This window comes from Elephas maximus, chromosome 15 (genome assembly GCF_024166365.1).
Source record: "Elephas maximus indicus isolate mEleMax1 chromosome 15, mEleMax1 primary haplotype, whole genome shotgun sequence".
Classification (NCBI taxonomy): domain Eukaryota; kingdom Metazoa; phylum Chordata; class Mammalia; order Proboscidea; family Elephantidae; genus Elephas; species Elephas maximus.
In genome coordinates this window covers 889658-917528 of record NC_064833.1, presented here as the reverse complement: position 1 = coordinate 917528, position 27871 = coordinate 889658, and the positions used below count along the sequence as shown (strand labels likewise).

The window sequence follows — 27871 nt, the reverse complement described above, 5'->3', positions numbered from 1 at the left end:
CACCTCGGACAGAAGAGGCCCTCAAAGCTCTCTTCCCAATCGAATACCTGCACGCAGCACACAGCAGGTGCTCAATCAACAAGGTAGACCACCGAGGCCCTTCGCCCTTACCTGCAATGCGAATGACTGCCCGCTCAGCGGGGTCTAGGACACTCCCGTTGGCCCCGGAGCCACCCCCGCTTCGCCTGCTCCTCTGTGTCTTCCCCAGGTTCCAGGGCAGAGTGTCCCCAGGGCTGGGGGAGCTGCTGCCTCCATTGGAGCCATCCTCAGCCACTGGCCGCACCTCAGGGCCTTCGCCTGACATAGCCTCCTGGGGGGCAGTAGAAAGGGAGTCACACTGTGGAGGAGACAGACACCACACACTGACCCCACACCCTCTGTGTGTCATCAGGATCCTGACCCCGCTTCTCTGCAGCTGGCAGCAGCCAGTCCCTTCCCTTGGCACCGGGATTCCGACTCCCCATCCCATCACCACGACACTGACCTCATCCTCCACCCTCTACACTGCCAAGTCGGGGGCAATTACCTTCCTGTGGACGCTGCCCGCACCCCCAACCCCATCAGTCAGGTACTGACCACCCCAACCCAAGCCTGGATGGACTTTGATAAGGCGCTGCAGCAAGGAAGCCACCAGCACGCTCTGGCCGCTGACCACCGCCTGCCCAGCCTGCTCCCCAGGGAGAAGGCTCACCCCCGCCCTGGACACTGGCACTCTACCTCCAAGCTGTCTCCAGGACCCTCCATCACCCCCACCCTGCCCGCGCAGTTCCACCTCGGTCTCCGCAGTGAAGGTCTATTAATAGCTGGAGCCGCCGCCGCAGCGGCGTGGGCCGTAGGAGCTCGGCTGCGGGAGGCCGGGAGGAGCTGGAGCCGCCGTTCAGCAGCCCAGCCTGCGAGGCACTCGCAGCGGCTCCGCGGGCACAGCCAGAGCGCACGCACACCCACGCGCGCACGCCCCCAGCTCCCAGTCCAAGAGCGCTGGCGTGCGGAGGTGACCCGGGCTCTGTCCCGGCAGGGGCAGGGTGGTGTGAAGGCACAATGTGGGCTCTGTGCCTCCGCCCTCAGACTCAGGGCTGGGAAGGGGGCCGCGGGCATCGAGCCGGGCCCACGCCGCCCGGCCCCCCGGCTCCTCGCAGCCCGCCCGGCCCCAGCCCCCGTCCCGGCGCCCCGCCGTCAGCACCCCCAGCAGCCTTTCCTGCCCACGCCCCGGCCGCCGCCCGTCTAGTTCCGCAGTCGCGGGAGCGCGGGGAGGGGTGCCCGCCCCACGGCAGAAGGGGCTGAGGTGTGGCCCCTCATCTCGGGACGCTTGCGGCCGCCTCCCCGTCCACAGCTCTGCAGCTCTGCGTCCCTGAGGCCCCGACCCGGCTTGTACATGCCTGCTGGCTCCGCTCGGCTCGGCTCGGCCACCGCAGCCAAACTGCTCCGCCCGGAGAGCCGTGGAGGCGGCGCAGGCGGGGCGAGCGCAGAGCCCCGCCCCGGCCCCGAAGCCAGCGGCGCGGGTCCCGGCTTGAGCGAGCGGGCGGTGCGCGCGGTCCGGGCGCCGTGTACGCGCGGGGCGCGGGCCACGCAACGCGGCTGGAGCCCGCGGGGCACGGCCGGGCCCGGGAAGCCTGCCGCGGTGCGCACTCCCGTGGCCGGCGCGGCCCCCTCCCTGCGTGCCCAGGGCGGCAGGTCGTCAGGGAGACGTTGTCGGGCGCACGTGACACGGAAGCTGCGTGGGGTCGCGCCAGCGCGGCTCGGCCCGCCCGGGCTCCGCCACCGAGGGCTCCTCCCAACCGCCTAAGGAGGCTCGCAGCCCGGACCCCGTCCCCCATCACCCCCAGGCAGAGGTCGCACCTGGAGGTCCACCAGGTTTCAAGTACAGGTTTATTCAAATGGCAGAACCGCGGGGAGGTTCGGCTGAGGCGGGCGGGTCAGCCAGCCACCCTCCTCCAGGGCTCTGCTGACCCCTGGTGGTTGGGCCTGCTCAGCCTCAAACGGGACCCGGCCCTGGACCCTCCGCCGCGGCCGCCTGTCCCCACCCCGCCACAGAGGCTGGGGCACCTCCGGCGGCAGCTCAGCTGCAGGGGGACGGTAAAGCTATAGGGAGCAGGGAGCTTGGGAAGCAGGAAGCCAGCGGCTGAGCCGACGGTTGCGGGGGGGCTTCTTGGGTCAGGAGGTCGGGGAATAGCCTCAGACCCTGGACAGGTCCCCAGCGGAAGCCTGGTGCGTGCGCTTGCACGTGATGAGGTGGGTGGGCAGCGCCTGGGTGTCGTGAAAGATGACGAAGATGCTGGGTAGGCGGAGGTTATCCACGGCGCTGTCGTAGCGCAGGAGATGGTGGCCAGAGGCCCTCGGAGGGGGCGCCCGCAGTCCGCGATGGCCTTGCCCGTAGTCGCCGGTCAGCACCCGCGCCACGAACACCGCCTTGTGGCCGTCGGCGTTGGGTGGCGAGTAGCGGTCCTGCACCGACAGGGAGGCGCGCTTGGCAAAGTACACACCCTGCCCAAAGAGCGTACCTGCGGGGCGAGGAGGAGCGCGTGGTCAGGGGCGCCAGGGCCATCGAGCCCCGCCTGCCTGGCCTGCGCCTCACCGTTGCGGCCACAGAAGCTGCGGTTGAAGCCGTGCGCGCAGATGTCGGGCACGGCGGGCGCCGACGTGCCGTGGTACAGGACCTGCTCGACCGGCCGCTGCTCACAGCGCTGCTCCAGCCGCTCCCGGTGCAGCTCGTACTGTCGCTGTAGCAGCGGGTGCGACACGCGCTCCACCTGCGGGATGGCGCCATCAAGCGGGGCTGCGGGGCTGTGTTCCCGCTCTCCACCCAGGATCAGAGCTGAGCCCTGCCTCAGGGCGCCTCTTGGAGTTCAGGGGCGGGGAGACCAATGGAGCCCCCATGGCGTTATGCCCAGTAGCAGCAGTAGCAGATATTAGCCACCCCCGTCGGGGTTGAGTGACAACTGAGGTCTTTTAGGTAGACCTGGCCCCCTCCACGGAAGTCCCACCCCCTCCCCCTCTAGTGAAGTCCCATTCCCTCTAGGTAGGCCTGCAAGTGGGCACTCAGCCCACTCACCAAAACTTGGGCACCACACCACCAATACTGCCCAGCAGGACTTGATCCCAACACCATAAGATGCCAGCCACCACTCAGTGCTGGGTGGCACAGAAGGCTCAGAGTGACCAACCTCACAGTCTGCCCTGAAGCACAAATTAAGGGATCCACCAGAGCTTTGGAAAAAAGTCTGGAACCCACTCCCAAGGAGTCAGTTCTGACTTATGGCGATGCTGTAGCACACAGTAGAACTGCCCCACAGAGTTTCCAAGGAGCACCTGGTGGATCTGAACTGCCGAGCTCTTGGTTAGCAGCCATAGCACTTAACCACTACGCCACCAGGGTTTCCAAACTAGTCCGGAGGCAAAGGAATATTGTATCTACGAAGCAAGGCTAGCTGCCATGAAAAAGAAGTCTGAAAATAGAGGTCTTACACTGTGGGTGTGATCGCTGAGTGGGTGGGCTAAACACCCAGCTTGTGCCAGAGGGTCACGCTCAGGGGCCACCCAGTGCAGAGCTAACCAGAAAGAAGGGGAGAGTGGGTAGAGCGTGGAGGCAGGTGGGAGTCGGCTGGTCACAGCAACTCCACAGGAAGAGGACAGTGGAGGAAGAACCTGAGGAAACCCAGATGTTCCTAAGCCGAAGGCAGCACCTTCGATTGAAAGGACCACCAAACTACCAAGAAGGACAAGGGAGAAAGACGCACTGCTAGCACCTACCTGCCAGGGAGACCCCACACCTTCAAAGTGGAGGAAACCTCCAGGAAGTGTTCCGACACACATGCACACACCACCACCAACACCCAAGTGGATACACAAACCGAAGAAAACCTTACCCTGGGCTTCTCACCACCAATACTGGATCCTGAGACCAGGGAGAAATTATGTTCTAATTTCCAAAAATAAAAAATTTTAAGAGGAAAGAAAAAGAGCAATGTCTTCAAAGATCTGAGGGTAAAAGTCCTCTGAACTGGACTCTGTATACGGCAAAACCCTTAGTGAAAAATGAGGCCAAATGAAGGCATATCAGGACCCGCAAGGACAGGGAGAGCTTATACCAACGTCTAAAAGCTGCAAAACAGTTCTGTCAAGGCAAAATAAACTTAAAAATCAAAGATGTTCACCACCCACTCAAGAAGATACTCCTACTAAACAAGAATCCACACAGAAGGTAGCTGAGGGAGAAAGAGTGACCCAGTGGAAAGTCAGGGAAATGAGAAGATCCACTAGCCCTTGACCCGTAGAAAATTCTCTTCCATGAAGTAGTTTTAATGACTGGGATTTCATTTGCCTCTATGGTTCTCTGGGGACATTGGTGGATCCATGGTAGAATTCCCGCCTTCCATGCGTGGGAGCCCCCACCTTTCTGTCAGTTTGTTGTACTGTGGGAGCTTGTGTGTTGCTGTGATGCCGGAAGCTATCCCACCGGTATTCAGATACCAGCAGGGTCACCCATGGAGAACAGGTTTCAGCTGAGCTTCCAGACTAAGACAGACTAGGAAGAAGGAGCCAGCAGTCTACTTCTGAAAAGCATTAGCCAGTGAAAACCTTATGAACAGCAACAGAACATTGTCTGATATAGTGCTGGAAGATGAGCCCTCAGGTTGGAAGGCACTCAAAAGATGACTGGGGAAGAGCTGCCTCCTCAAAGTAGAGTCGACCTTAATGACATGGATGGAGTAAAGCTTTCGGGACCTTCATTTGCTGATGTGGTACGACTCAAAATGAGAAGAAACAGCTGCAAACATCCATTGATAATCGGAACCTGGAATGTATGAAGTATGAGCCTAGGAAAATTGGAAGTTGTCAAAAATGAAATGGACTAAAAGGACCCCGGTGGTCATGGTCCCCAGACCTTCTGTTAGCCCAAAACAGGAACCATTCCCGAAGCCAACTCTTTAGACAGGGTTTGGACTGGACAATGGGATAGAAAATGATGCTGGTGAAGAATGAGCTTCTTGGATCAAGTAGACACATGAGACTATGTTGGCATCTCCTGTCTGGAGCGGGGATGAGAGGGCAGAGGGGGTCAGAAGCTGGCAGAATGGACACTAAAAGAGAGAGTGGAGGGAAGGAGTGTGCTGTCTCATTAGGGGGAGAGCAATTAGGAGTATACAGCAAGGTATATATAAATTTTTGTATGAAAGACTGACTGATTTGTAAACTTTCACTTAAAGCACAATAGAAATTTTTTAAAAAATGAAATGGAACGCATAAACATCAATATTCTAGGCATTAATGAACTGAAATGGACTGGTATTGGCCATTTTGAATTGGACAGTCATATAGTCTACTATGCCAGGAATTACAGCTTAAAGAGGAATGGTGTTGTGTTCATTGTCAAAAAGAACATTTCAAAACCTATCCTGAAGTACAGCTGTGTCAGTGATAGGATAATACCCACACGCCTACAAGGAAGACCAGTTACTATGACTATTACTCAAATTTACGCACCAACCACTAAGGCCAAAGATGAATAGAAGATTTTTACCAGCTTCAGCAGTCTGAAATTGATTGAACATGCAATCAGGATGCGTTGATAATTACTGGTGATTGGAATGCAAAAGTTGGAAACAAAGAAGAAGGACCAGTAGTTGGAAAATATGGCCTTGGTGATAGAAACGATGCCGGAGATCACATGATTGACTTTTGCAAGACCAACAACTTCATTGCAAATATCTTTTTTCACCAACATAAACAGCAACTATACACATGGACCTCGCCAGATGGAATACAAAGGAATTAAATCGACTACATCTATAGAAAGAGATGTTGGAAAAGCTCAACATCATTAGTCAGAACAAGGCCAGGGGCTGGCTGTAGAACAGAACATCAATTGCTCGTATGTAAGTTCAAGTTGAAACTGAAGAAAATCAGAGCAAGTCCACGAAAGCCAAAGTATGACCTTGAGTATATCCGACCTGAATTTAGAGACCATCTCAAGAATAGATTTGACACGCTGTACACTAATGACCAAAGACCAGACAAGTTGTGGAATGACATCAAGGCCATCATACATGAAGAAAGCAAGAGGTCATTAAAAAGACAGGAAAGAAATAAAAGACCAAGATGGATGTCAGAGGAGACTCTGAAACTTGCTGTCGAATGTTGAGCAGCTAAAGCAAAAGGAAGAAATGATTAAGTAAAAGAATTGAACAAAAGATTTCAAAGGGCAGCTCGAGAAAACAAAGTATTATAGTGACACGTGCACAGGTCTGGAGATAGAAAACCAAAGGGGAAGAACACGCTTGGCGTTTCTCAAGCTGAAAGAATGGAAGAAAAATTCAAGCCTCAAGTAGCAATAGCGAAGGATTCTATGGGGAAAATATTAAGCGACCCAGGAAATATCAAAAGAAGATGGAAGGAATACACAGTCATTATACCAAAAAGAATGAGTCAACATTCAACCATTTCAGGAGGTAGCATGTGATCAGGAACCAATGGTACTGAAGGAAGAAGTCCAAGCTGCTCTGAAGGCACTGGGGAAAAACAAGGCTCCAGGAAATGATGGAATATCAGTTGAGATGTTTCAACAAACAGATGCAGTGCTGGAGGTGCTCACTCGTCTATGCCAAGAAATTTGGAAGACAGCTTCCTGGCCAACCAACAGGAAGAGATCCGTATTTATGCCTATTCCCAAGAAAGGTGATCCAACTGAATGTGGAAATTATCGAACAATATCATTAATATCACACTCAAGCAAAATTTTGCTGAAGATCATTCAAAGTGGCTGCAGCAGTATATCGACAGGGAACTGCCAAAAATTCAGGCTGGATTCAGAAGAGGACGTGGAACCAGGGATATCATTGCTGATGTCAGATGGATCCTGGCTGAAAGCAGAGAATACCAGAAGGATGTCTACCTGTGTTTTATTGATTATGCAAAGGCATTCGACTGTGTGGATCATAACAAATTATGGATAACATTGTGAAGAATGGGAATTTCAGAACGCTTAATTGTGCTCGTGAGGAATCTATATACAGATCAAGAGGCAGTTATTCAGACAGAACAAGGGGATACTGTCTGGTTTATTCAATCTGTATGCTGAGGAAATAATCTGAGAAGCTGGACTATATGAAGAAGACCCGGCATCAGGGTTGGAGGAAGACTCATTAACAACCTGTGTTATGCAGATGACACAACCTTGCTTGCTGAAAGTGAAGAGGACTTGAAACACTTACTAATGAAGATCAAAAACCACAGCCTTCAGTATAGATTACACCTCAACATAAAGAAAACAAAAATTCTCACAACTGGACCAATAAGAACAACATCATAAATGCGGAAAAGATTGAAGTTGTCAAGGATTTCATTTTACTTGGATCCATGAACAACATCCATGGAAGCAGCAGTCGAGAAATCAAAAGATGCGTTGCACTGGGCAAATCTTCTGCAAAGGACCTTTTTAAAGTGTTGAAAAGCAAAGATGTCACCTTGAAGACTAAGGTGTGCCTGACCCAATTCATGGTATTTTCAATTGCATCATATTCATGGAAAATCTGGACAATGAATATGGAAGATCAAAGAATTGACACCTTTGAATTGTGGTGTTGGCAAAGAATGTTGAGTATACCATGGACTGCCAGAAAAACTAATAAATCTGTCTTGGAAGAAGTACAACCAGAATGCTGCTTAGAGGCAAGGATGGCGAGACTGCGTCTTACATACTTTGGACCTGTTGTCAGGAGGGATCAGTCCCTGGAGAAGGACATCATGCTTGGCAGAGTACAGGGTCAGCGGAAAAGAGGAAGACCCTCAACGAGGTGGATCAACACAGTGGCTGCAACAATGGGCGCAAGCATAGCCACGATGGGAAGGATGGTGCAGGGCTGGGCAGTGTTTCATTCTGTGGTACATGGGGTTGCTATGAGTCGGAACTGACTCGACGGCACCTGACAACAATGTGTGGGAGACTCAGGTTCAATTCCCAGATGATGCACCTCATGTGCAACTACCTCCGCTATGTCAGTGGAGGCTTGCGTGTTGCTGTTCTATGCAGCAGGTTTCAGCGGAGCTTCCAGACTAAGACAGATTAGGAAGAAAGGCCTGGTGATCTGCTTCTGAACATCAGCCAGTGGAGACTGTGCAGCACAAAGGTCTGAGCGTGGGGTCACCGGGAGTCAGGGGCTGTCCTGACAGCAGCTCATGACAAAACCAACAACAGTTCTTTGATAGATATTTTATCATCATCCATCAGCCTACGGAGCACTGGTGGCACAGTGGCTAAGAGCTTGGCTGCTAACCAAAAGATCAACCATTCAAATTCAGCAGCAGCTCCTTGAACCCCGATGGGGCAGTTCCACTCTGTCCCATAGGGTCGCTGTGAGTGAGAATCTACTCGACGGCAAGGGGTTTTTTTCATTTATCAGCCTATGGCCAAAGCACAGAGGTCTCACGACAGTTACTGAATATAAAGTTAGCAAACTTGACTATGTAATAAAAATAATGTAAATGACCAAACTGTGACCCAGAGTAGGGAGGGAGATGCCAGAGAAGGAAGAGCAAACGTGCAGGTGGGCAGCAACGGTCTCTGAAGTTGTTAAATGAAGGAAAAGGTGTAGCTAGAAGAACCAAGTTGTGTATAATTAACAAAGCCAGCGAGGGAGGAGATGACACGAGGGCAGTGAGTCTGTCCTCTCAAAGTGCAGAGCTGACAGCTGCCGAGTCCGTAACTAGAAGGAGAGCACTGGATTCAGTCACAGCGGTCATCTCCTGGAAGGGCGTGGTGGTGGGTGGTGATTGTCGGGGGCAGTGAGTGGGTGGTAGTTGTGACCCAGGGAGAGAGGAGCCTGCAGTAGAGAGGTGGAGACCTGGCCAATGTGGGTGAGTATGAAGGAGGGGAGGGCAGCCATAAGCAACTCCCTCCTGCATCCTCCCCTCATACCAGGGCTCTCATCCTATAACTCCCAGTGTTCTCTGGGGCTCTGTGTCACCACTGGGCACATCCAGAGGCTGAGACCAAGCAGTGACACAGCCACCTCCCATGGAGCTAGAGGTCCTGGGCAGATGCTGCCCAGAAGGGGGACTCAGGACTGTTCCCCAGGGGGGCACCTCTGGGGCCAGCATGCTGAGGGGAGCAAAAGGGAAGTGTACTCTGTTCCTGCAGGGGTGCCTCAGAGCCCTCCCCTTCTCTCCTGGCCAGTCTATAGCTGGGAGCGACCCAGCACTCTGAGCCCCAGCTGGAAAAGGGCTCCGAGGGGGCGTCCTGAGCTTAGGGGCTGCGCTCCCCTGAGGAGCTTCACCCACCTCAACTTCTGAGCACTGAGATGAGAACCTTTCAGCAATGACCTTGCTTACAGGTGTTTACCCTTTGTGAGGAGTCCCTGGGTGACCCAAACAGTTAATTGCTCAGCTACTACCGAAAAGACTGTCAGTTTGAACCCACTCAGAGGTGCCTCGGAATAAAGTCCTGGCAATCTATTTCTGAAAGGTTGCAGCCTTGAAAACCCTATGGATTTTCTACCTCCACCCACACTCTTCCCTCCCATGAGGGTCCAAGCACCCCCTCCCCTACCAGCCCTCTCTAATATCCCCTCCTTCAGCTTGGATCAGTCTTGTCTGCTGGAAAACCTAGTCTCCAACCCTTTACTCCCCTCTACCCACCCCCCATGTCCCTCCTCCCTGGTTCAGAGCTGTTCACAACTGCAGCCTCCTTGTCCTCACCTTGCTCTCAACCTGCATTCACAAACTGCCCCCGCTTCCCTGCAGTGGAGACCCCTGCCTGCACCTGCTGCTCCGCCCACTGCTGCACCTGCTCTCAGCCCTTGGCCCCACCTCACCCACTCACCCACCTCCAGGCTGGCGTTCTTGAGGGTGTCACTCTGACTCCCCGCCTCAGCTCACAGCACTTGTGTTGCCCACCAATCACCCCTCTGAAGGCCCTCCCTCAGCCTAGACATTCTCAGTCCCTAGTTCTCCTCCTCCAGAAGGACCACTAGTCTTGGTCTCCTTTGCTCTGGGAGCCCTGGACCTCCTTCCTGTCCACCATCACTTTCCTGGTGGGGTCACCTGGTCATCTGACCACAGGCTGGCCCTCCATCTCAAACGCCCCAGCCAGCCCTGGCTCCATCCACATCTGCCCCTTCCCCGCTGCCCAGCTCAGCTGAGAAGAGCCCGCCCTTCCAATCGCTCAGGTTCAAACGTCGAAGTCATCCTGACTCTCTCTGAGGCCACATGGAATTCCATGGGAAATCTCCTCAGCCCTGCCTCTGAAAGAGCCCCATAACCCAGCACTTCCCCACCGCCCACCTGGCCTGTCCTGCTCTCATGGACCACAGGGTGGTGGGAGCCTCTGGCCGGCTTCCCCCTCCACCCTGTGGCCTCTCCTGACCCACTTCAGAGGGACCCTTGGGCACACAGGCAGCCTCCGCCACTCCTCCTGACGCCCTGCCAGGCCTCAGATGCCTGACCAACGCCCTCCTTCTGCTTTAGACCTCCTCACATTGGTGGCACCATCACAGATGACGCACTTGTCTTTGCCCGCTTCTCCCTGCTAGACGCCAGCACCTCAGAAGGGGCTGGTCTCATGCTCACCTGCGTCCCAGCACCTAGACCAGCACTAGGTATGTCCTCAAGTAACCACAACATGCCACTGACACCCCACCTTCCAAACAGAGAAACTGAAGCACAGAGCAGGTCAGCACCATCCACAGGCACCCACTGTAACAGGTGGAGTGGTGACCCTGGCTCAGGCTCATCAATTCCAGGGCTGACCCCCAACATCTCTGCCCTCTGTCTCTCCTACCCGACCTTGTGAACTCCCTCTGCCAGGGAATGAGGCTGGGAGCCCCAGTGAGCTTCATCCGTACCCCAGCTCCCGGCCAGCCTGACTCGGACACAGGGAGAACAACAGCCCACAAACTGGGCCAGGCCCAGATGGTGCTCACGCGGACAATGCGAATCCTACTGTGGGCAGCGTCCAGGGTGTCATAGAAGGCCTGCACCACCTCCTGGAACTCCTCGGAGCTCTCAGCCAGACACTCCAGCCCCCCGTTGGAGGGGCCCTCCAGCCTCGGCTGAGGCGCTGGCATGGGGAGAGAGGGGTGAGGGCTGTGCCTGGGGCCCTGGCCCCTGATGGCTGGGCCACCCACCCGCCACCGTGCTGTGTCCACTCACCGGAGGGGCCCGAGGCTGCCAGGGGAAAGACCTCACTCTGATCCCAGGGGCAGGCCAGCAGCGCTGCGAAGTGGCGGGCTGCACGGGCTGGCTGGGCTCCAAAGCCACGGAGGACAGCATAGTCCTCATGGAGGCCAATGCTCACACCATGGCACTTTTCCAGCTGGGCACAGAGCTCTGCAGACAGCACTCGGCCCCTGGAGTCCACTGTCTCCTCCCGGAGGTGGGCCTCCAGGGCAGCCTCCAGTGCCCGGTCCAGCTCCTCCATGTCCTGCTCGAAGGCTGAGTGCACCACCAGCTGGGCCGGCCCGCCTGCCCCACTCCCTGGGGGCTCTTCTGCCTCTAACAGAGGTTGCTCCAGCAGGGACAAGGCCAGGGCTTGCTGCAACGCTGCTGCCTCCTCCCGCTCAACTACGCTGTCTCGTGGCTCCAGTGACCGGTGGAGGGCCAGCTGCAGTGCGGCCTCCTCCTCTAGTCTCCCTAGAGTCCCAGGGTTGGGGGCCACAGGCTCCTCCACTGAGCACCCCAAACTCACTGCTTCCTCCTCCTCCTGGGGAGGCTCCTTCTCAGGCTCCTCTTCCCCCAGCTCCAGGGGCAGCCACTCCTCCCCATCCAAGCCCTCCAGGGTGGCCAGCAGCTCTCGGACCTCCTCTGGGGGCAGGAGAGGCCCCTGGGTCAGGGTCAGGGTCCCAGCCAGAGTGGGATGAAAGACATGATGAGTCAAGGAACAGTGAAAGATAAAGAAGGTTTAGGAGCTATAGGGTACGAGTGGGCAGGGTCAGGCAACAGGTAGATTGAGAAGCAAGGCAGAGAGTGAGATCAGGAAAGGCCCCAGGATGCATGGGGGGTCCCCAGGGAGCCTCACCCAGGCTCACGTTCTCCTGGACACTGCCTGCACTGTCTGAGGGCAATGGGATGTGGGCCTGGAGGGACTCAATGGGGTCCATCTGCAGGGAGAAGTCAGGGCCAACCAGGCTCACACCCCTGCTCGGTCCAGGGGTGGGAAGGGGGAGGGTTGGGCAGGACTCCACCTGTACCTCTTCAGGGCCTATGTCCAAGGCAGCCCTGGCCAGTCGCTCTGTCCCAAAGACACACTGGAACTGAGCTTCCAGTCCCCGAAGGAGGCACTGTCCCTCCGGGCCCAACAGGAAGCTCGCGCTGCCCGGGTGCCTAAGGCTCAGCACGTAACAGCTAATACTGCTCAGCAGGCTCCGAAGAAACTCCTCGGCCGCCTGGCACGGGGCCAGGGCGCCACAGAGCTGCAGGGCAGGGTAAGAGCTGTCTGCAGGGTCAGGGCACAGGGAGAGGACCCAGAGCCCCCGTGGGAGGAGGACCGACAACGAGGACCCAGAGCCCCCGTGGGAGGAGGACTGACAATGAGCAGAGCCCCCGTGGGAGGAGGACCGACAATGAGCAGAGCCCCCAGTGGGAGGGGCACCGACAACGAGGAGTCCCAGGAGTCACATACCCGAAAGCCAGTCACATCCATCCCTTCCAGGGGGAAGAGGGCAACATCTCCCAGGCTCGCCAGAAGGTCCTGGTGGTGGAGCTGCAGGAAGCGCAGCGCCCCGGGCTCCATCGACAGCACCGTCTCCACCGCACCCCTCTGCTCCGGAGACCCCACACGCCCCTCCTGCTCCAGAGACCCCGCACGCCCCTCCTGCTCCAGAGACCCCGCAGGTCCCAGGCCCACAGGCCCCTCCTGACCTGGAAATCCCACAGGTTCCAGGTGCACAGGCCCCTCCTGCTCCAGAGACCCCACAGGTCCCAGGCCCACAGGCTCCTCCCGCTCCAGACACCCCACAGATCCTAGACTCACAGGCCCCTCCTGCTCCACAGACCCCACAGGTCCTAGGCTCATGGGCTCCTCCTGACCTGGAGACCCCACGAGTCCCTGGCTCAGTGGCCCCTCCTGCCCCAGCAGCTCCACGGGCCCCAGCCTCAGAGTGGTCTCTGATTGCCCTGGTGCCTCCACAGGGTCTGTCATTGTCAGAGCTCCTTGGCCCTCCACAACCCTCGTCGGCCCTCCAGCCTCCAAGAGTGTGTGCTCAGAGGCCTCAGGACACAGCTGGGCCAGGCAATCCCTTTCACAGGTGTCCTTGGCAAGCTCCTGGGGTTCCAGGATGTCGTAATGGGGGATGAGGTGCAGCTTAGAGTCCTGCAGCCAGTGGTCCCGCTGCAGCACCCGCTCAGCCGCTGGAGGAAGGAATGGATGAGGTCAGTGCTCTGTGGTAGTGGGCCGGGCATGCCCAGGCAGTCCCACTCACCCCGCCACTGCTGGAAGGAGACGATGATGCCCAGGGCCCCAGGCAGGCTGCGCAGGTCTTCCAGCGGCCCCCCACCACTGCGGGGCTCATTCTCCAGATACAGCTCCAGCAGCAGCGGGTCTGGGGCCGGTGTGCCCCCCACTACCCGCACCGCTCGGGCCTGGGGCATGCGGGCCAGGGTCACTACAGCGCCGTCCAAGCCCAGTACTCGGGCCTCCTCCTCCAGGACACCAACCTCTGTGGGGAGGGCAGGAGTCAGCTGGGCACCTCCCTACCCACCCCCACGCAGTCCCGCCTCTCACCTGCCTCGGAGAGCTGCGTGGGCAGCTGGACCAGCGCACAGTCCGGCCGAGGACTGGCCAGGACACGGCAGGGCTGCTCTGGGAGCCCGGCTGCGCACAGCAGAGCCTGCACATGCTTCTCCAGGCGCGGGGCCGCGAAACCAGGGGGCAGCCCTTGCAGCAGCAGACGCCCGGGGGCCCGGGGCGGGGCCGGCCGCAAGCTCAGCCGCGCCCGGTGCAGCACGTGTTCCCCCTGCGCCAAGACCCTCACTGCATCTGCGGGCAGGGGCGGACGCGGGTCAGAGCTGGCAGGCTCTTGGGGCTCCCAGGCCGCCCCTTCCGCTAGCCCCCTCACCTGCGGACTCCTGAAAGGTAAGGACGCCTCCACAGCCAAGTCTCTGCCAGCTCAACACAGGACCGCCCCCAGAGCGCCGCCGGTTCTCGAAGTAGAGCGTAAGCAGCTCATCCGGCACGTCGGGAGGCAACCCACGGACCTCCACTGCCGCGGACGCCTCCGCCATCGCAACCTGGGGCCAAGCGGTGGGAAGGAAGAGCCCAGGCCCACTCCATCCTCAGCCCCTCCCCAGCCCCCCCGCCACGTGCCCTCTAACCTGTCACTTACATACACCCCACCAATCTGCGCCCGGTCCCCAGCCCGCAGCCTGGCTCCCGAATCTGCCCCGGGGTCCCGTCTCGCTCGCCGGCAGGCTTCGCTTGGAAACAAAAGTGAAACTGTCAGAGGGAACTAGAGAGGGAGGGGCCGGGCCTGAGGCTGGGGACTGGGTGCCTCCGGTCAGGTGCTTCTGCAACGTCTGCCGGCGGCCCCTCCTGCAGAAGCCCGCTCGCCCCGCCTCACCCCACTGCACCCCACCTGAGAAGCTTCTCCCACCAGCAACTGGGCCCAGAGAGCCCGGGTCACCAGGAGGTGCTGGGTGGCCTTGCCCCTCGAGAGGCCTGGCAGAGGGAGGAGTTGTTGGTGAGTGGTCTCTGGTACTCCTCAGCTTCAGCTGGCCTTTCCCTGTGGCCCCCCGAAATGACCAGTAACCCCTGCCCCACTAAATCCACCCAAGGGGACTCTGAGTCACTGCCCCAACTCAGGGACCCCAGACTTAGGGGCTCCCAGGCCTGGCTGTCACTCCAGCAGCATCTGCGGCTCTGGGGCCCTTTGCCTTCCTGAAGACTGAAGGTGAACGCTCCCACCCTGACCTACAAGAGCCGGGCTCCAGCCAAGTCTCCTTCCCCCTCCTCACCTCCTGGACCTGGCCAGCTGCCCAGTCACCATCACGGTCATTGTGGCTAACCCCACCAGGAGTGCTGTGCTGAGTGTCCACACACCTCACTTGCCTTTTCCTTGCTGTGCAGGGAAATGGGGTGCAGAGGGGCCTTGTGGCACCAGGCCTCACACCTGGGCTACGTCTCAGAATCCACTCCCTGCCACTGCCCTTGTCCCCCCACCCTCACTGTCCCTGGTCTCCATGTCCCTACCTCCCTTCACCGCTTGGCCCATGCAGTCTGCACCCCATTCCCTCTAGGGGCTGAGCATACCCATGGCCCCCCATGTCACTCAGAGTAAAAACCAAAGTCTCTCTGTGTTTCCACCTCCCTTCACCCCTCAGTCCATGCAGCCTGCACCCCACTCCCTCCAGGGGCTAAGCACACCCTCGCCCCCAAGTTGCTCACAGTAAAAGCCAAAGTCCTTTGGAGGGTCGTCCAGGCTCCGTCTGACCTAGCTCCAGTCCCTGTCGGCCTCATCCCTCCAGCAGCCACCCGGGTGGGCAGTGGACGGTGGGTGGTGGGCGGTGGGCGGTAGGCTCTAGCCTCCTGGCCTTGGGCTCTTCCTCCAGCACAACAGGCGACTTGCACCTCACCCCTGCCTCTGTCCCTCACTCTACCTGCGCCCCGTCCCCACAAAGCCACCTGGCCAGCCCTCCCCCTGCCTCTCCCACCATCTGCTCAGTGAGGCCCACCCTAACTACTCTTCACAGACAACCCACAAAAACTGTGCTTCCCCTATTTGGCTCTTAATGGCAGAATTAACATGAACTTAAAATCCCTGAAGGGCCTCTGACCTGTGTGGGCCCTCCCAAAGTCAGTGTGAAGCTTTGTCATTTTAAATTGTTCTGAAAGAGGCCCCTCAAAGTGTTTAAGCTTTTGGTTCTACCAAGCCTGAATCCATTCCTGTCTGCTCCACTTTTTTCCTCTCATGGAGTGTATCCCATTCTAACACACTGAATAACTCATGTGACTCGAGCCGCTGTTGTAGAGGACCTGCCGTAGGGAGTTCTGGGCTGGAGCCAGCTCCTATGGGACCAGAATGTCCCATTTTCTGGACTTTCTGTGAACTGGTTGTTGTTACATGAATTCAGCCACGCGGGAGTATATACACTGCACAAACGTACAAAGGCTAGAACCAGGGCCTCCCCGACCAGAGCCAGATGTCCAGCATTGAACTACTGGCACAGGACAGAGCGTTCCAGAACCACCACAGGCCGGGGAAGCACAGTAGTAGGTGGCCTCATGGGCGCTGGAGACCTGCTGAGTCCACGGCCCAGCCAGGAAGTTAACCTGCATCTCCAAACCTCAGACCCTTTAACCACCCTGACAGTTCGTTGTGGAGATGTGAGGAAGACGGCGAGGATAGCAAGTCTAGCACCGTGCTAGACACACACATGGTGTAGTCTCAACTGATAGAGACAGTAATGCAATTAAACCACTAGGCATCTGGATTTAGGAGACTCCAACGAACAGGAATAATGAACGTACTTTAGCTGCAGAAAGGGACGGACATGCGTCAATGGAACGTTGAGCCAAATTTGCCAGGCCTGGTCTCACCTCTGTCCTGGGCAGGGAGTAGGGGTCGGGTCTGCGCGGGAGGAGCCCCGCAGACCTAGCCTTGCGCACATGGGGGACTGGTCTAGCCACAAGCCCCGCCCCATCACAAGCCCCGGCCCCGCCCCATCACGAGCCCTCAGGCCTAGCCCCGCCCCCGGAGGCCCGGCTCCGCTCCGTCACAAGCCCCGCCCCGCCCATCTCCGTCACAAGCCCCGCCCCGCAGCTGGCCCCGCCCCGTCACAAGGCCCCTGCGTCTCCCAGCCGCAGGCGCAGGCCCAGCTGAGCCGGCCGCGGAGCGGTGTAGGCGGAGCGGCCCGTCGACCGCCCGGCCTCCCAGCGGACGCGAGCGCACCGGCCAGCGGCGCCCAGCGAGCGGTGAGCACCGGCCTGCGCCCCCTCGCGCCTGTCCGGCCGCCAGAGCCCCGGGCCCGCCGCCAGAGCCCCCGCGAGCCCTACGCAGCCACCGGCAGGGAGCGGTCCGGCGGGCAGGGCCGGCTCGGGGCCCGCGGGGGCGGCGGGGGCGGGGAGCGCGGCGGGCCGAGCGGGGGGCGGCGCGCTGCGGCGGGGCGAGAACCGCGGCCGGGCTCCCCCGCCCTGGGCTCCGGCCCCCGCCCTGGGCTCCGACCCCCGCCCTGGGCACCGACCCCCGCCCTGGGCTCCGACCCCCGCCCTGGGCTCCGACCCCCGCCCTGGGCACCGACCCCCGCCCTGGGCTCCGACCCCCGCGGCTGCCGCCTGCCCGCCCCCGCCCTGGGCACCGACCCCCGCCCTGGGCACCGACCCCCGCCCTGGGCTCCGACCCCCGCCCTGGGCTCCGACCCCCGCCCTGGGCTCCGACCCCCGCCCTGGGCTCCGACCCCCGCCCTGGGCTCCGACCCCCGCCCTGGGCTCCGACCCCCGCCCTGGGCTCCGACCCCCGCGGCTGCCGCCTGCCCGCCCCCGCCGGCTTTGTTCCTGCGCCCTCTGGTCGCCTCCGTCGCCCACACCCGCGCACCCCCCGTTCTGCGCACCCCACGGCAGGCTCCGCAGCCGACCCAGGCCTGCCCCTCCCGCGGAGGGCCCGTCCGCCGGGGGGTCAGCCCCCGTCGTCGCAGATGGCCTAGGGATTTCCTGGGATAGAAACAGCCGCCGGCGCCGGCCCTGAAAGCTGCTTACAGCGGGGAGACGAAGGGCAGGGTCGGCGCACCCCACCCCACCCGACACGGCCCGGCCGGCCGCGCTGCCACTGGGGGCGGGGGACCGGCAGCGCCCAGAAGGCACCTCCAGCTCCTTGTCCAAAACAACGGGGCCGAGTCTGGGGCTGATAGCGTCGCCCCATCGTCCTCCCCTCCCCCACCCTTGGGGTGGGCCTGGAGCCCCCTTCGGAAGCTCCAGGCTTGGCACCGTGTCCCCTCCCGCCTCTTCTAGCCCCACTTCTCGAGCAAAAATCGGAGACTTCCTGGCTTTCTTAACCCCTGGGCTGGGGCAGCAGGTGCGGCTTGCCACAGCCGGGTTCCAGGCTGCAGGTCGACGTCGTCTCTCTCTTTCTCCTCCAGGGGGAGGCCGCAGAAGCTGAGGCCATGTCCCATGAAAAGAGTTTCTTGGTGTCTGGGGACAACTATCCTCCCCCCAACCCTGGATATCCTGGGGGACCCCAGCCCCCTGTGCCTCCCTATGGGCAGCCTCCCTACCCTGGGGCCCCTTACCCTCAGCCCTCTTTCCAGCCTGCACCCTATGGTCAGCCAGGGTACCCCCAGGGCCCTGCCACCTACCCCCAGGGCCCCTCCCCATACCCACAGGGCCCCTACCCTCAGGGGCCCTATCCCCAAGGGGGCTACCCACAAGGGCCCTATCCCCAAGGAGCCTACCCACAAGGGCCCTATCCTCAGAGTCCCTTCCCCCCCAACCCCTATGGACAACCGCAGGCCTTCGAGGACCCAGGCTGTGAGTAGGGGCTTGGGGGGCAGGGGGGTGGGCCTGGGCTGAAGCCTGTGGTTGCTGAACCTGCCACCCTGCCCTCAGCTCCTCTGCGGGGAAACTACCATGAGGAAGGGCCCCCGTCCTATTATGACAACCAGGACTTCCCCGCTACCAACTGGGAAGACAAAAGCATTCGGCAGGCCTTCATCCGCAAGGTGGGTGGGGCGGGGGGGGGGGGACCTGGCTGCAGGGCAGGTGGCTCTCAGCTTCTTCCCTCACAGGTGTTCCTGGTCCTGACTTTGCACCTGTCACCTGGGTGCAGGCAGGCAGGGTCTGAACCTTTTCTCTCACAGGTGTTCCTGGTCCTGACCCTGCAGCTTTCAGTGACCTTGTCTTCTGTGGCCGTGTTCACGTTCGTTGGGGGCGTGAAGGACTTTGTCAGGGCAAACGTCTGGACTTACTACGTTTCCTATGCCGTCTTCTTTGTTTCCCTCATTGTCCTCAGCTGCTGTGGGGACTTCCGGCGAAAGCACCCCTGGAACCTCATTGCCCTGGTAACCCCGGGCCCTCGGCCCCCAGGCCCAGCCTTCCAACCCCACGGTCCCCCTCCCTGGAGCCTGGTCACCCTGGGATCCTTTTGTCTGCAGAGGGGCACAGTGGCGGCAGAGTGGCTCAGCACGCTCACATTTTCCCACAGTCAATCCTGACCGTCAGTCTGTCCTACATGGTGGGCATGATTGCCAGCTTCTACGACACGGAGGCCGTCATCATGGCTGTGGGCATCACCACGACCGTCTGCTTCACTGTCGTCATCTTCTCCATGCAGGTGAGGCCCCTGAGGCAGGCTGCAGCCCCCGGGGTAGGGGCCTCCGAGCCCAGCACCCAGGCCCGTGTCCTTGTGTCCCCGCAGACCCGCTACGACTTCACTTCGTGCATGGGGGTGCTCTTGGTCAGCGTGGTGGTGCTGTTCATCTTTGCCATCCTTTGCATTTTCATCCGGAACCGCATCCTGGAGATTGTGTACGCCTCGCTGGGCGCCCTGCTCTTCACCTGCGTGAGTGGGGCAGCAGCGGGCGGGCAGGTTTCTGTGCCGGAGGGGCCGAGCCTTCTCTCACTGTGGCGGCACTGTCACTCAGTTCTTGGCGGTGGACACCCAGCTGCTGCTGGGGAACAAGCAGCTGTCGCTGAGCCCGGAGGAGTACGTGTTCGCGGCACTGAATCTGTACACGGACATCATCAACATCTTCTTGTACATCCTCGCCATCATCGGCCGCGCAAAGGAGTAGGCCGTGCTGCTGGCTCGCCATGCCCCCCCGGGCTGGCCAGGACCCTGCCCCTGGCATGGCAGTGCCATCTGTACCTCCCCCCTCTGGCCCTGGGTGCAGCCTGGGGTGGAGGGCGCCCTCTCCAACCTGTACGTACACCGCAGATACTTTGTATGGACTCGCGTGGCCACGCATGGCCTCTTGTAGCCCTCCCGCCCCCGCCTGGGGTGATGGGCAGGATGTCTGTGCCACCTTCCGCCCCTCACTGTTGCATGAGCCCTGCCTGCCAGCCCCACCCAGGGTCTGGGGGCAATACCAGGTCCCAGGGAAGAGGAATTAAGACAAGAGAAGAGAGTGCACGTCCCCCTTTCTGTCCCAGCTCCTCAGCCTGGCATAGTCTCCCCTCTTCCTCCCCACCCTGGAGTGCCACTTTCTCGGGCTGGAGGGTGGGGGTCTGCATCTCTGTGCTGAGCCCCGAGGACAGAGGGGGTGCGGATGTTTCAGGGTTGGGGGGATACCTTCCTCTGTTCTGCCGTCATTAAAGTTCCAATAAGTGGAAACATCTCTGCCCTCTTCTCACCCAGGTGCTGGTGGGGGGGCGGGGGGCGAGCCCAGGCACCCCTGGGCAATGAGGAAAACAGAGCAGTGTCCACACTTAGAAGAAGGTCTGATAGGCCTGGAGGAGGCAGCCAGCAGTTAATCCTTTAAACACATCCACCTCTTCGCTTCCTGTTCCACAGTCTTTCTGGGAGCCACGTCACGAGGTATATATCTGCGTTCCCTCTGACAATGGGGACCCTGAGGCTCACAGCACCCTGCCTCGCCATACGGTGGGGAGGGGCCTGGCTGTGTACCACACTGGCTTCTGGAGATGGGTACAGAGTGATGGGGTGGGGTCTCCTGTGAGCCCCAGGCTTACCCCATGGCCAGCCTGTCCTACGTGGGGAGCCTAGGGCCTCCCAGTCTCTATACAGTCCCACACTGAGCACTCGGATATGCCACAGGGCTAGGCTCACACAAAGACCCCCACCCTCACTCCTCCACTTTCCCCACAAGGAAGCTGCAGGCTGGAGCCCAAGTTGGAGAGCTCTTGGCCAGTCAGGCCCCAGCCCACTTACGGCTCCCTGCGGGCCTGACCAGACCCCTTTCCAGGACCCTCAGCTCAGCTGGTTCTGCATTTCCTCCCCAGCCCACCCTCTGGATGCTCGGGCAGTGTTCACTGAGGGTCCCTCCACTGCCTGAGCCCTGTCCTGCCTGAGGACCCACCACCTTGTGCTCTAAACCACCCACCCCAGGCTCTGGGATAGAGACAGCCTTGGCCCTGGACACCCCACTGAGGCCTTCCTCCACTGCTTGTCCGGAGGCTCCAGCCATCTCCCTGCCACTGTGTCCTCTCCGCCTGTGTGCCTGGCACCCAGCCCCCACACTGGACCCCACGTGAAGACAACGACACTGCAGCCTACCCCAAACCTGCTGCCCTGCATCTCTTATCTACGTGACCGCTATCCCACCCCCAGGAACCCAGGCAGGGAACAAGCCATTCTCGTCCTGAGGTGACGACGTCCTGTCAGTCTGCCTCCCACCCCTCAGTGCACCCAGCCCCTCTGTCTAATGCAGGCTCCTCAGGCCCACTCCATGCTGCTGCCACTGCCCAGCCACCAGTGCGTCTCTAAAGGGCGGGATCATGTGCCACCACCCTCCCAGCCCTGGAGCCTGCAGTGGCTGCCTGTCAGATAAAGTTCACATCCTCAACCTGGTGTGTGGACCCTGCTATCTGCCCGCAACTTCAGTCCTGCTGCCGGTCTGACCTGCTGGGCCAGAGCCACAAGGAGGTGCCACCCTACAGCGCTGTCCACCATTCTGGCCCCCCGACACCCCTGGCCCCATGCTGGGTCCCGCACACTCTCCACAGCAGCTGCGTGTCTTGGCACTGCTAACCAGAGTTACACTGCCTGTTAACACTTCCCTCCCACACGGAGCACCCCTTAGCACAGGCCTTGGCAGCGGCAGCACCACCCATTTCCAGCCGAACTTCCACAGCAGGTGCCCATCATCGCCCTGCCTGGGGGCACTCGAGGCGGTGATGAGGGGAAGAAGGAACCCCTCAGTTCAACTCAGACCCTGGCCCATCAGGATTTCACAATGAAAGGGAAGCCACGGAGCATTTATATGGTTAAGGGAATGCATATGAATAATCCTAAATGCAAGGACAGTCCAAGGTGGGTGGAAACTCTTGCTAAGCTACATTTTGGGGGCAGCTCCCTGCGAGGGCTGAGTCTGCAGGTGTGGGGCAGGGGCAGCAGAGGCCTTGCTGCCAGATGGCCCAAGCCCCTCAGGTCCTGATGGGCAGATGTGTCTATAGAAGGTCGTTCTGTTGATTCACGAAGCAGAATGAGACCAGAGCAACCGTGGAGTTAACCAGCTTGAGTTTTCAGGTGAGAAGAGAGGCAGCCCCAGCACCAGGGGGCTGGGCACTCAAAACCTGCCCTGGTTATGCTGGGGGCTAGCCTGCACTCACAGATAGGCTTGGTGGCTGCTGGGTGCTAACCTGCATTCACAGATAAGCCTCTGAGTTCTGTTTACAATAAAAACAATTTAATCCTGTGACCGTGATGGATGAAGACATACATAAGACCACACAGTAGTCATGTCTGGATGAGACATTATCATCTTCCAAAACACGGAGGAGCAGACAGCCCCATCCTGGCCACTCCTAGTAGCAGCAGCCCCTTTACAATTCTGGCTCCAGCCTCACTCTGTCTGCCTTCTTCCAGAGATGTGTGTGTGTGGATGATGCTCGGGTGTAGACTGAGCTTGCTTCCTGACAACACCCAACCCTGAGCAAAGCCCCAGCGCCTCTCCAGACCACCTCAAACGAGCCCAGAGCCAACACCGCGCCTCTCCAGACCACCTCGAACAAGCCCAGAACCAACACCGCGCCTCCCAGCAGCCCCTCCGGAGAGTCCCCAGGCACACACAATTGTCTTCTCCTGCTGCAGTGAGCAGACCTCACTCCTTCAACCCCAGGCGAGTGCCTGCAGGCCCTCGGCTGCAGGGCACTGGCACGGGTTACCATACCATGGCCAAGGAAGGCATGGTAATTTTTCTATTGAAGATGTTTATTTACCTAAGTAATAATTAAATCCGGTCTTCTAAGGGTTGAAAAACATAGACATCTTGAAACAAACTATCAGAGTCTCCACTATACCCTGCCCTCCAGTGTGACATTCAACAAGTGCCTGTTTGAGAGCCAGCTGGGGCCAGGCCAGGAACCCCACCCTCTTCTCAACAAGACTGAAAATTTTCTAAAACTAGCGTCTCAGTCATCTAGTGCTGCCATAACAGAAATACCACTAGTGGATGGCTTTAACAAGGAGAAATTTATTCTCTCACAGTCTAGTAGGCCAGAAGTCTAAATTCAGGGTGTCAGCTCCAGGGGAGGGCTTTCGCCCTCTGTCGACTCTGGAGGAAGTCCTTGTCATCAAACTTTCCTGGTCGAGGAGCTTCTCAGTGCAGGGACCCTGGGTCCCAAGGACGTGCTATTCTCCCGGCTCTTGTTTCTTGGTGGTATGAGGCCCCCATGTCTCTTGGCTTGCTTCTGATTTTTATATCTCAGAAGAGATTGACTCAAGATACAATCTAATCTTGTAGATTGAGTCCTGCCTCATTAACATGAGTGCTGCTAATCCCACCTTGTCAACAGCATAGAGAAAGGATTTACAACACAGAGGAAAATCACATCAGATGACAAAATGGTGGCCACAATACTGGGAATCATGGCCTAGCCAAGTTGACACACATTTTGGGGGGATACAATTCAATCCAGAACAACTGGTAAAGTGCCAACCCACAGAGAAAGCCCTGCAAGCCCCAACAGAATACTTAAGAAAACCACACCTTGAAACTTTGTAGTAAAACTGATGAAAATTCAAAAAAGAGAGAAGTTTATTGTGCTTTAGGTGAAAGTTTACAGTTAAGTTAGTTTCTCATACAAAAATTTATACACACATTGTTATATGACCCTAGTTGCCATCCCATATCATGACAGCACACTCCTTTCCACCCCAGGTTTCCTGTGTCCTTTCAACCAGCTCCTGTCCCTTTCTGCCTTCTCATCTCACCTCCAGACAGGAGCTGCCCATTTAGTCTCGTGTATCTACTTGAACAAAGAGGCACACTCTTCACTAGTATCATTTTTTGTCTTATAGTCCAGTCTAATCATTTTACTTGGATCCACAATCAACACCCATGGAAGCAGCAGTCAAGAAATCAAAAGATGCATTGCATTGGGCAAATCTGCTGCAAAGGACCTCTTCAAAGTGTCGAAGAGCAAAGATGTCATCCTGAAGACTAAGGTGTGCCTGACCCGAGCCATGGTATTTTCAATCGCATCGTATGCACGTGAAAGCTGGAAAATGAATTAAGGAAGACCGAAGAAGAGTTGACACCTTTGAATTGTTGGCGAAGAATATTGAATATACCATGGACTGCCAAAACAACGAACAAATCTGTCTTGGAAGAAGTGCGGCCAGAATGCTCCTTAGAGGCAAGGATGGCGAGACTGCGTCTTACATACTTTGGACATGTTGTCAGGAGGGATCAGTCCCTGGAGAGGGACATCATGCTTGGCAGAGTACAGGGTCAGAGGAAAAGAGGAAGACCCTCAACAAGGTGGATTGACACAGTGGCTGCAACAACGAGCTCAAGCATAACAACGATTGTAAGGATGGCGCAGGACCAGGCAGTGTTTCGTTCTGTTGTGCATAGGGTCGCTATGAGTTGAAACTGACTCGACGGCACCTAACAACAACAACAATCTTTGTCTGAAGAGTTGGCTTAGGGAATGGTCAAAAAAGAGAGAAATTTTATCTCATAAATAGACCAGACTTAATGGTCTGACTGAGACTAAAAGGACCCCGCTGGTCATGGCCCCCAGACCTTCTGTTGGCCCAGGACAGGAACCATTCCCGAAGCCAACTCTTCAGACATGGATTGGACTGGACAATGGGATGGAGAGGGATGCTGGTGAGGAGTGAGCTTCTTGGATCAGGTGGACACTTGAGACTATGTTGGCATCTCCTGCCTGGAAGGGAGATGAGAGGGTGGAGGGGGTTAGAAGCTGGTGAAATGGACACGAAGAGAGAGTGGAGGGAGAGAGCGGGCTGTCTCATTAGGGGGAGAGTAATTGGGAGTGTGTAGCAAGGTGTATATGGGTTTTTGTGTGAGAGACTGACTTGATTGGTAAACTTTCACTTAAAGCACAATAAAAATTATTAAAAAAAAGAGGAATTTTAAAGCAACCAGAAAAAATATTCACATTACCTTAAAAACAAAATAAAACAGCATTAATATAGCTGTCTTCTCAACAAAAATGATGAAAGCCAGGAAACAATGGAATGATTTCTTTAAAGTGTTGAAAAGATAAATTGTCAAACTACAATTCTATATCCAGTGAAAATATCCTTCAAAAATGAAGATGAACTACAGGCTTTATCAAAAGAAAAAAAAGCTGAAGGAATTCACAGCCAAGAGGCCTACACTAAATGAATAATAAAAGGTGTTCTTTAAAGCCCAAAGGAAAATAGCCTCAGATTCTCAGAAACTGCAGGAAGAAATGAAGGCATCAGAAAAAGTAACTAAAAATGTGTTTTGACTGTTTAAAACATAATAACAATAATGTCTTGTGGAATTTACAAACTATGTAAAACACATGACAGCAATCATACAAAAATGGAGAGTGAAGCTGCTCTAAGTTTCTGGCATCGTTTGGGAAGGGAAAACTATTTAATGCAGAAAGTATTTACTTAACAAATCAAGGATACACTTTTTAAATCTCTAGGATAAGATAATAACAAAACCAAAATCCATCACTGTGGAGTCGATTCTGACTCATAGCAACCCTATAGGACAGAGTAGAACTGCCCGAAAACTCTTAACCACTATGCCACCAGGGTTTGCTGATAATGGGGACAAGGAATATACAAATAAAAAGCTAAGTGGGGGAAAGAGGGAAATCATAGATCATCTTCATAGACACAGAAGAAGCATTTCATAAAGTCCACTACGCATTCATGATGAGAACTCTTAGCAAATTAGGAACAGATGAAAACTTCCTTAATCCAATAAAGAATACTTATAAAAATTCTACAGCAAATATCATACTTAAGATGATGATTGAAAGCTTTCCTCCTGAGGCTGAGAATGAGCTGGGTGTCTGTTACCACCTCTTCAACTCAGCATTGTTCTGGAGGTTCTGGCCAGTGAAACAAGGCAAGGAAAAAAACAAAACCAAATCAAGACTGAAAAAAATAAATTTTTTTTCGAAGAAATGGAATTGTCATTATTTACGACATCATGATGGTGAAATACAAAATCCGAGCTAATCTGCAGGCAGACCATTTGACTTAAGTAAAATTAGCACGTCTCTCAATATAAGGTCAATGTAAAAAAAATCCATTGTATTTCTGCACACTACCAAAGAATAAAATTTTTTTTTTTTTTTACCGAAGAATAAATAGAAACTAAAATTTTAAACTTTAACATTTACAATAGCATCCTAGGTATAAATCCTAAGAATTAATACCTAGGGATAAATCTAATGAAAGATCTGTAAAATCTATACATTCAAACACACAAAGTGCTACTGAGAGAAATTAAAGTAGTCCTAAATACTTTGGACACAACTCCAGGAAAGACCAGTGGCTAGAAAAGGACATCATGTTTGGTAGAGAGTGAGTGAAAATGAGGGAAATCCTCCATGAGATGATTGACACAAAGCTGCAACGACGGGCTCAAGCGATTGTGAGGAGGGGGCAGGATGGGGCAACGTTCTGCTGGGCACAAGGTTGCCACGGCTCAGAGCCGACTCAGCGGCAACTAAGAACAAACACTACGTTCTCAGTAACTGATTAAACGAGAAGGGTGAAAATCAGAAAGTACATAAACCAAAAAAAAACCCAAACCCGTTGCTGTCAAGTTGATTCCAACTCGCGGCAACCCTATAGGACGAAGTAAGCTGTTTCCATAGGGTTTCCAAGGCCGTGATCTTTAGGGAAGCAGACTGCCCCATCTTTCTCCCATGGAACTGCTGGTGGGCTTGAACTGCTGACCTTTACCTTAGGAGCCAAGCACTTATCCACTGTGCCATTAGGGCTCCTTAGAAAGTACATTAAAAAAAAAAAAAAACGTTGCCATTGAGTCGATTCCAACTCATAGCGACCTTATAGGACAGAGCAGAACTGCCTCATAGGGTTTCCAAGAAGCAGCTGGCAGATTCAAACTGCTGACCTTTTGGTTAGCAGCCAAGCCCTTAACCACTGAGCCACCAGGGCTCCTTAGAAAGTACATAGAAGACATAAATACCACTAGCAACCAATTCGACCTAATTGACATAGAGCAATTCACTCAACAGCCAAATGCACCTTCAAGTGCACGTGGATCGTTCACCAAGAATAAACATATGCTGGTCATATACAGCATGTTCTCAAATCACAACAAATTGAATTAGAAATTATCAGAAAGATATCTATATATATATATATAAAAAAATAGATATACATAAAAACCAACAAATATTTGCAAATGAAACAACACACTTAGACAATCCATGGGTCAAAAAAAAAAAAAAAGAAATCACAAGGGAAATTGGAAAATATTTTGAAGTATATGATTACAAAAATACAATGTATAAAAATCTGTGGTGCAGCGGTTTAGCGCTGACTGCTAACCAGAAGTTAGCACCGATGTTCGTTACAGCACTATTCACAACTGCAGGAAGGTGGAAACAGCCCGAGCATCCATCAACATGTAAATTGATATGCAAAATGTGGTTCATGCATGCAAGGGAATATTATTCAATCATGAAGAGAAATGAAGTTCTGATAAATGCTACAACATGATGAACTTTGGAAATATTACGATGAGTGAAATAAATCACACACAAAAGGATAAATATCGTATGATCCTGCTTACATGAAATATCTGTTGTTGTTAGGTGCCGTTGAGTCCGGTTCCAATTCATACGACCCTATGCACAACAGACCAAAACACTGCCCAGTCCTGCGCCATCCTCACAATCGTTGTTATGTTGGAGCCCATCGTTGCAGCCACTGAAACATCTAAAATAAGGAAAAGCACAGACAGCAAAGTTAGTGATTACCAGCACGGGAGGGTGGGGGGAACAGGA

The 27871-nt window shown here is 56.1% G+C and overlaps 3 protein-coding genes and 1 long non-coding RNA gene across 8 annotated transcripts in view; 1 reads left to right on the top strand and 3 right to left on the bottom strand.

Moving 5' to 3' along the window:
- The window catches only part of PLEC (plectin), a 59745-nt gene extending 58235 nt beyond the window's left edge, over positions 1-1510 (bottom strand). Inside the window, exons 1-2 of one of the 3 annotated variants that reach the window (XM_049854478.1) lie at positions 1377-1510; positions 112-310 (exon numbers count right to left, since the gene is read on the bottom strand). In XM_049854478.1, the coding sequence (XP_049710435.1) occupies positions 112-304 (193 nt within the window). In that variant the 5' untranslated portion in view covers positions 305-310; positions 1377-1510. Of the gene's footprint in view, positions 1-111; positions 685-772; positions 792-1376 lie in introns of those variants that run through there. The other 2 variants (XM_049854483.1, XM_049854481.1) reach the window with 2 other exon arrangements.
- A 316-nt stretch (positions 1511-1826) lies between these two features.
- Positions 1827-15489, bottom strand: PARP10 (poly(ADP-ribose) polymerase family member 10). 2 transcript variants are annotated; one of them, XM_049854489.1, is made up of 13 exons: positions 15371-15489; positions 14941-15044; positions 14313-14403; positions 14046-14217; positions 13712-13966; positions 13410-13646; positions 12611-13338; positions 12180-12401; positions 12008-12089; positions 11143-11793; positions 10914-11050; positions 2573-2747; positions 1827-2498 (listed from the first exon to the last, which is right to left on the bottom strand). In XM_049854489.1, the coding sequence occupies exons 2-13, from the start codon at positions 14979-14981 to the stop codon at positions 2173-2175; spliced, it is 3117 nt and encodes a 1038-aa protein (XP_049710446.1). In that variant the 5' UTR covers positions 14982-15044; positions 15371-15489; the 3' UTR covers positions 1827-2172. The 2 variants fall into 2 exon arrangements, with proteins under 2 accessions (XP_049710446.1, XP_049710447.1); XM_049854490.1 differs by lacking the exons at positions 14941-15044; positions 15371-15489 and having other exon boundaries at positions 14302-14392.
- A 1294-nt stretch (positions 15490-16783) lies between these two features.
- Positions 16784-20263, top strand: GRINA (glutamate ionotropic receptor NMDA type subunit associated protein 1). 2 transcript variants are annotated; one of them, XM_049854502.1, is made up of 7 exons: positions 16784-16897; positions 18058-18445; positions 18524-18636; positions 18775-18975; positions 19119-19247; positions 19332-19475; positions 19558-20263. In XM_049854502.1, the coding sequence occupies exons 2-7, from the start codon at positions 18082-18084 to the stop codon at positions 19705-19707; spliced, it is 1101 nt and encodes a 366-aa protein (XP_049710459.1). In that variant the 5' UTR covers positions 16784-16897; positions 18058-18081; the 3' UTR covers positions 19708-20263. The 2 variants fall into 2 exon arrangements, with proteins under 2 accessions (XP_049710459.1, XP_049710460.1); XM_049854503.1 differs by lacking the exon at positions 16784-16897 and adding an exon at positions 17538-17698.
- A 7043-nt stretch (positions 20264-27306) lies between these two features.
- The window catches only part of LOC126059005 (uncharacterized), a 30403-nt gene continuing 29838 nt past the window's right edge, over positions 27307-27871 (bottom strand). Inside the window, exon 3 of the long non-coding RNA XR_007513345.1 lies at positions 27307-27803. This is a non-coding gene — a long non-coding RNA (uncharacterized LOC126059005). The remainder of the gene's footprint in view (positions 27804-27871) is intronic.

What these genes read in the sequence shown, in the direction of transcription:
- PARP10 (XM_049854489.1), bottom strand. Translation starts at nt 14,981, where the DNA reads ATGACCGTGATGGTGACTGGGCAGCTGGCCAGGTCCAGGAG. An exon ending in TACCTTTCAGGAGTCCGCAG is followed by an intron (nt 13,967 to 14,045) that starts GTGAGGGGGCTA and finishes CCCTGCCCGCAG; the next exon opens with ATGCAGTGAGGGTCTTGGCG. An exon ending in TGGATGTGACTGGCTTTCGG is followed by an intron (nt 12,402 to 12,610) that starts GTATGTGACTCC and finishes CCTGCCCTGCAG; the next exon opens with CTCTGTGGCGCCCTGGCCCC.
- GRINA (XM_049854502.1), top strand. Translation starts at nt 18,082, where the DNA reads ATGTCCCATGAAAAGAGTTTCTTGGTGTCTGGGGACAACTATCCTCCC. An exon ending in GGCAGGCCTTCATCCGCAAG is followed by an intron (nt 18,637 to 18,774) that starts GTGGGTGGGGCG and finishes TTTCTCTCACAG; the next exon opens with GTGTTCCTGGTCCTGACCCT. An exon ending in GCGCCCTGCTCTTCACCTGC is followed by an intron (nt 19,476 to 19,557) that starts GTGAGTGGGGCA and finishes ACTGTCACTCAG; the next exon opens with TTCTTGGCGGTGGACACCCA.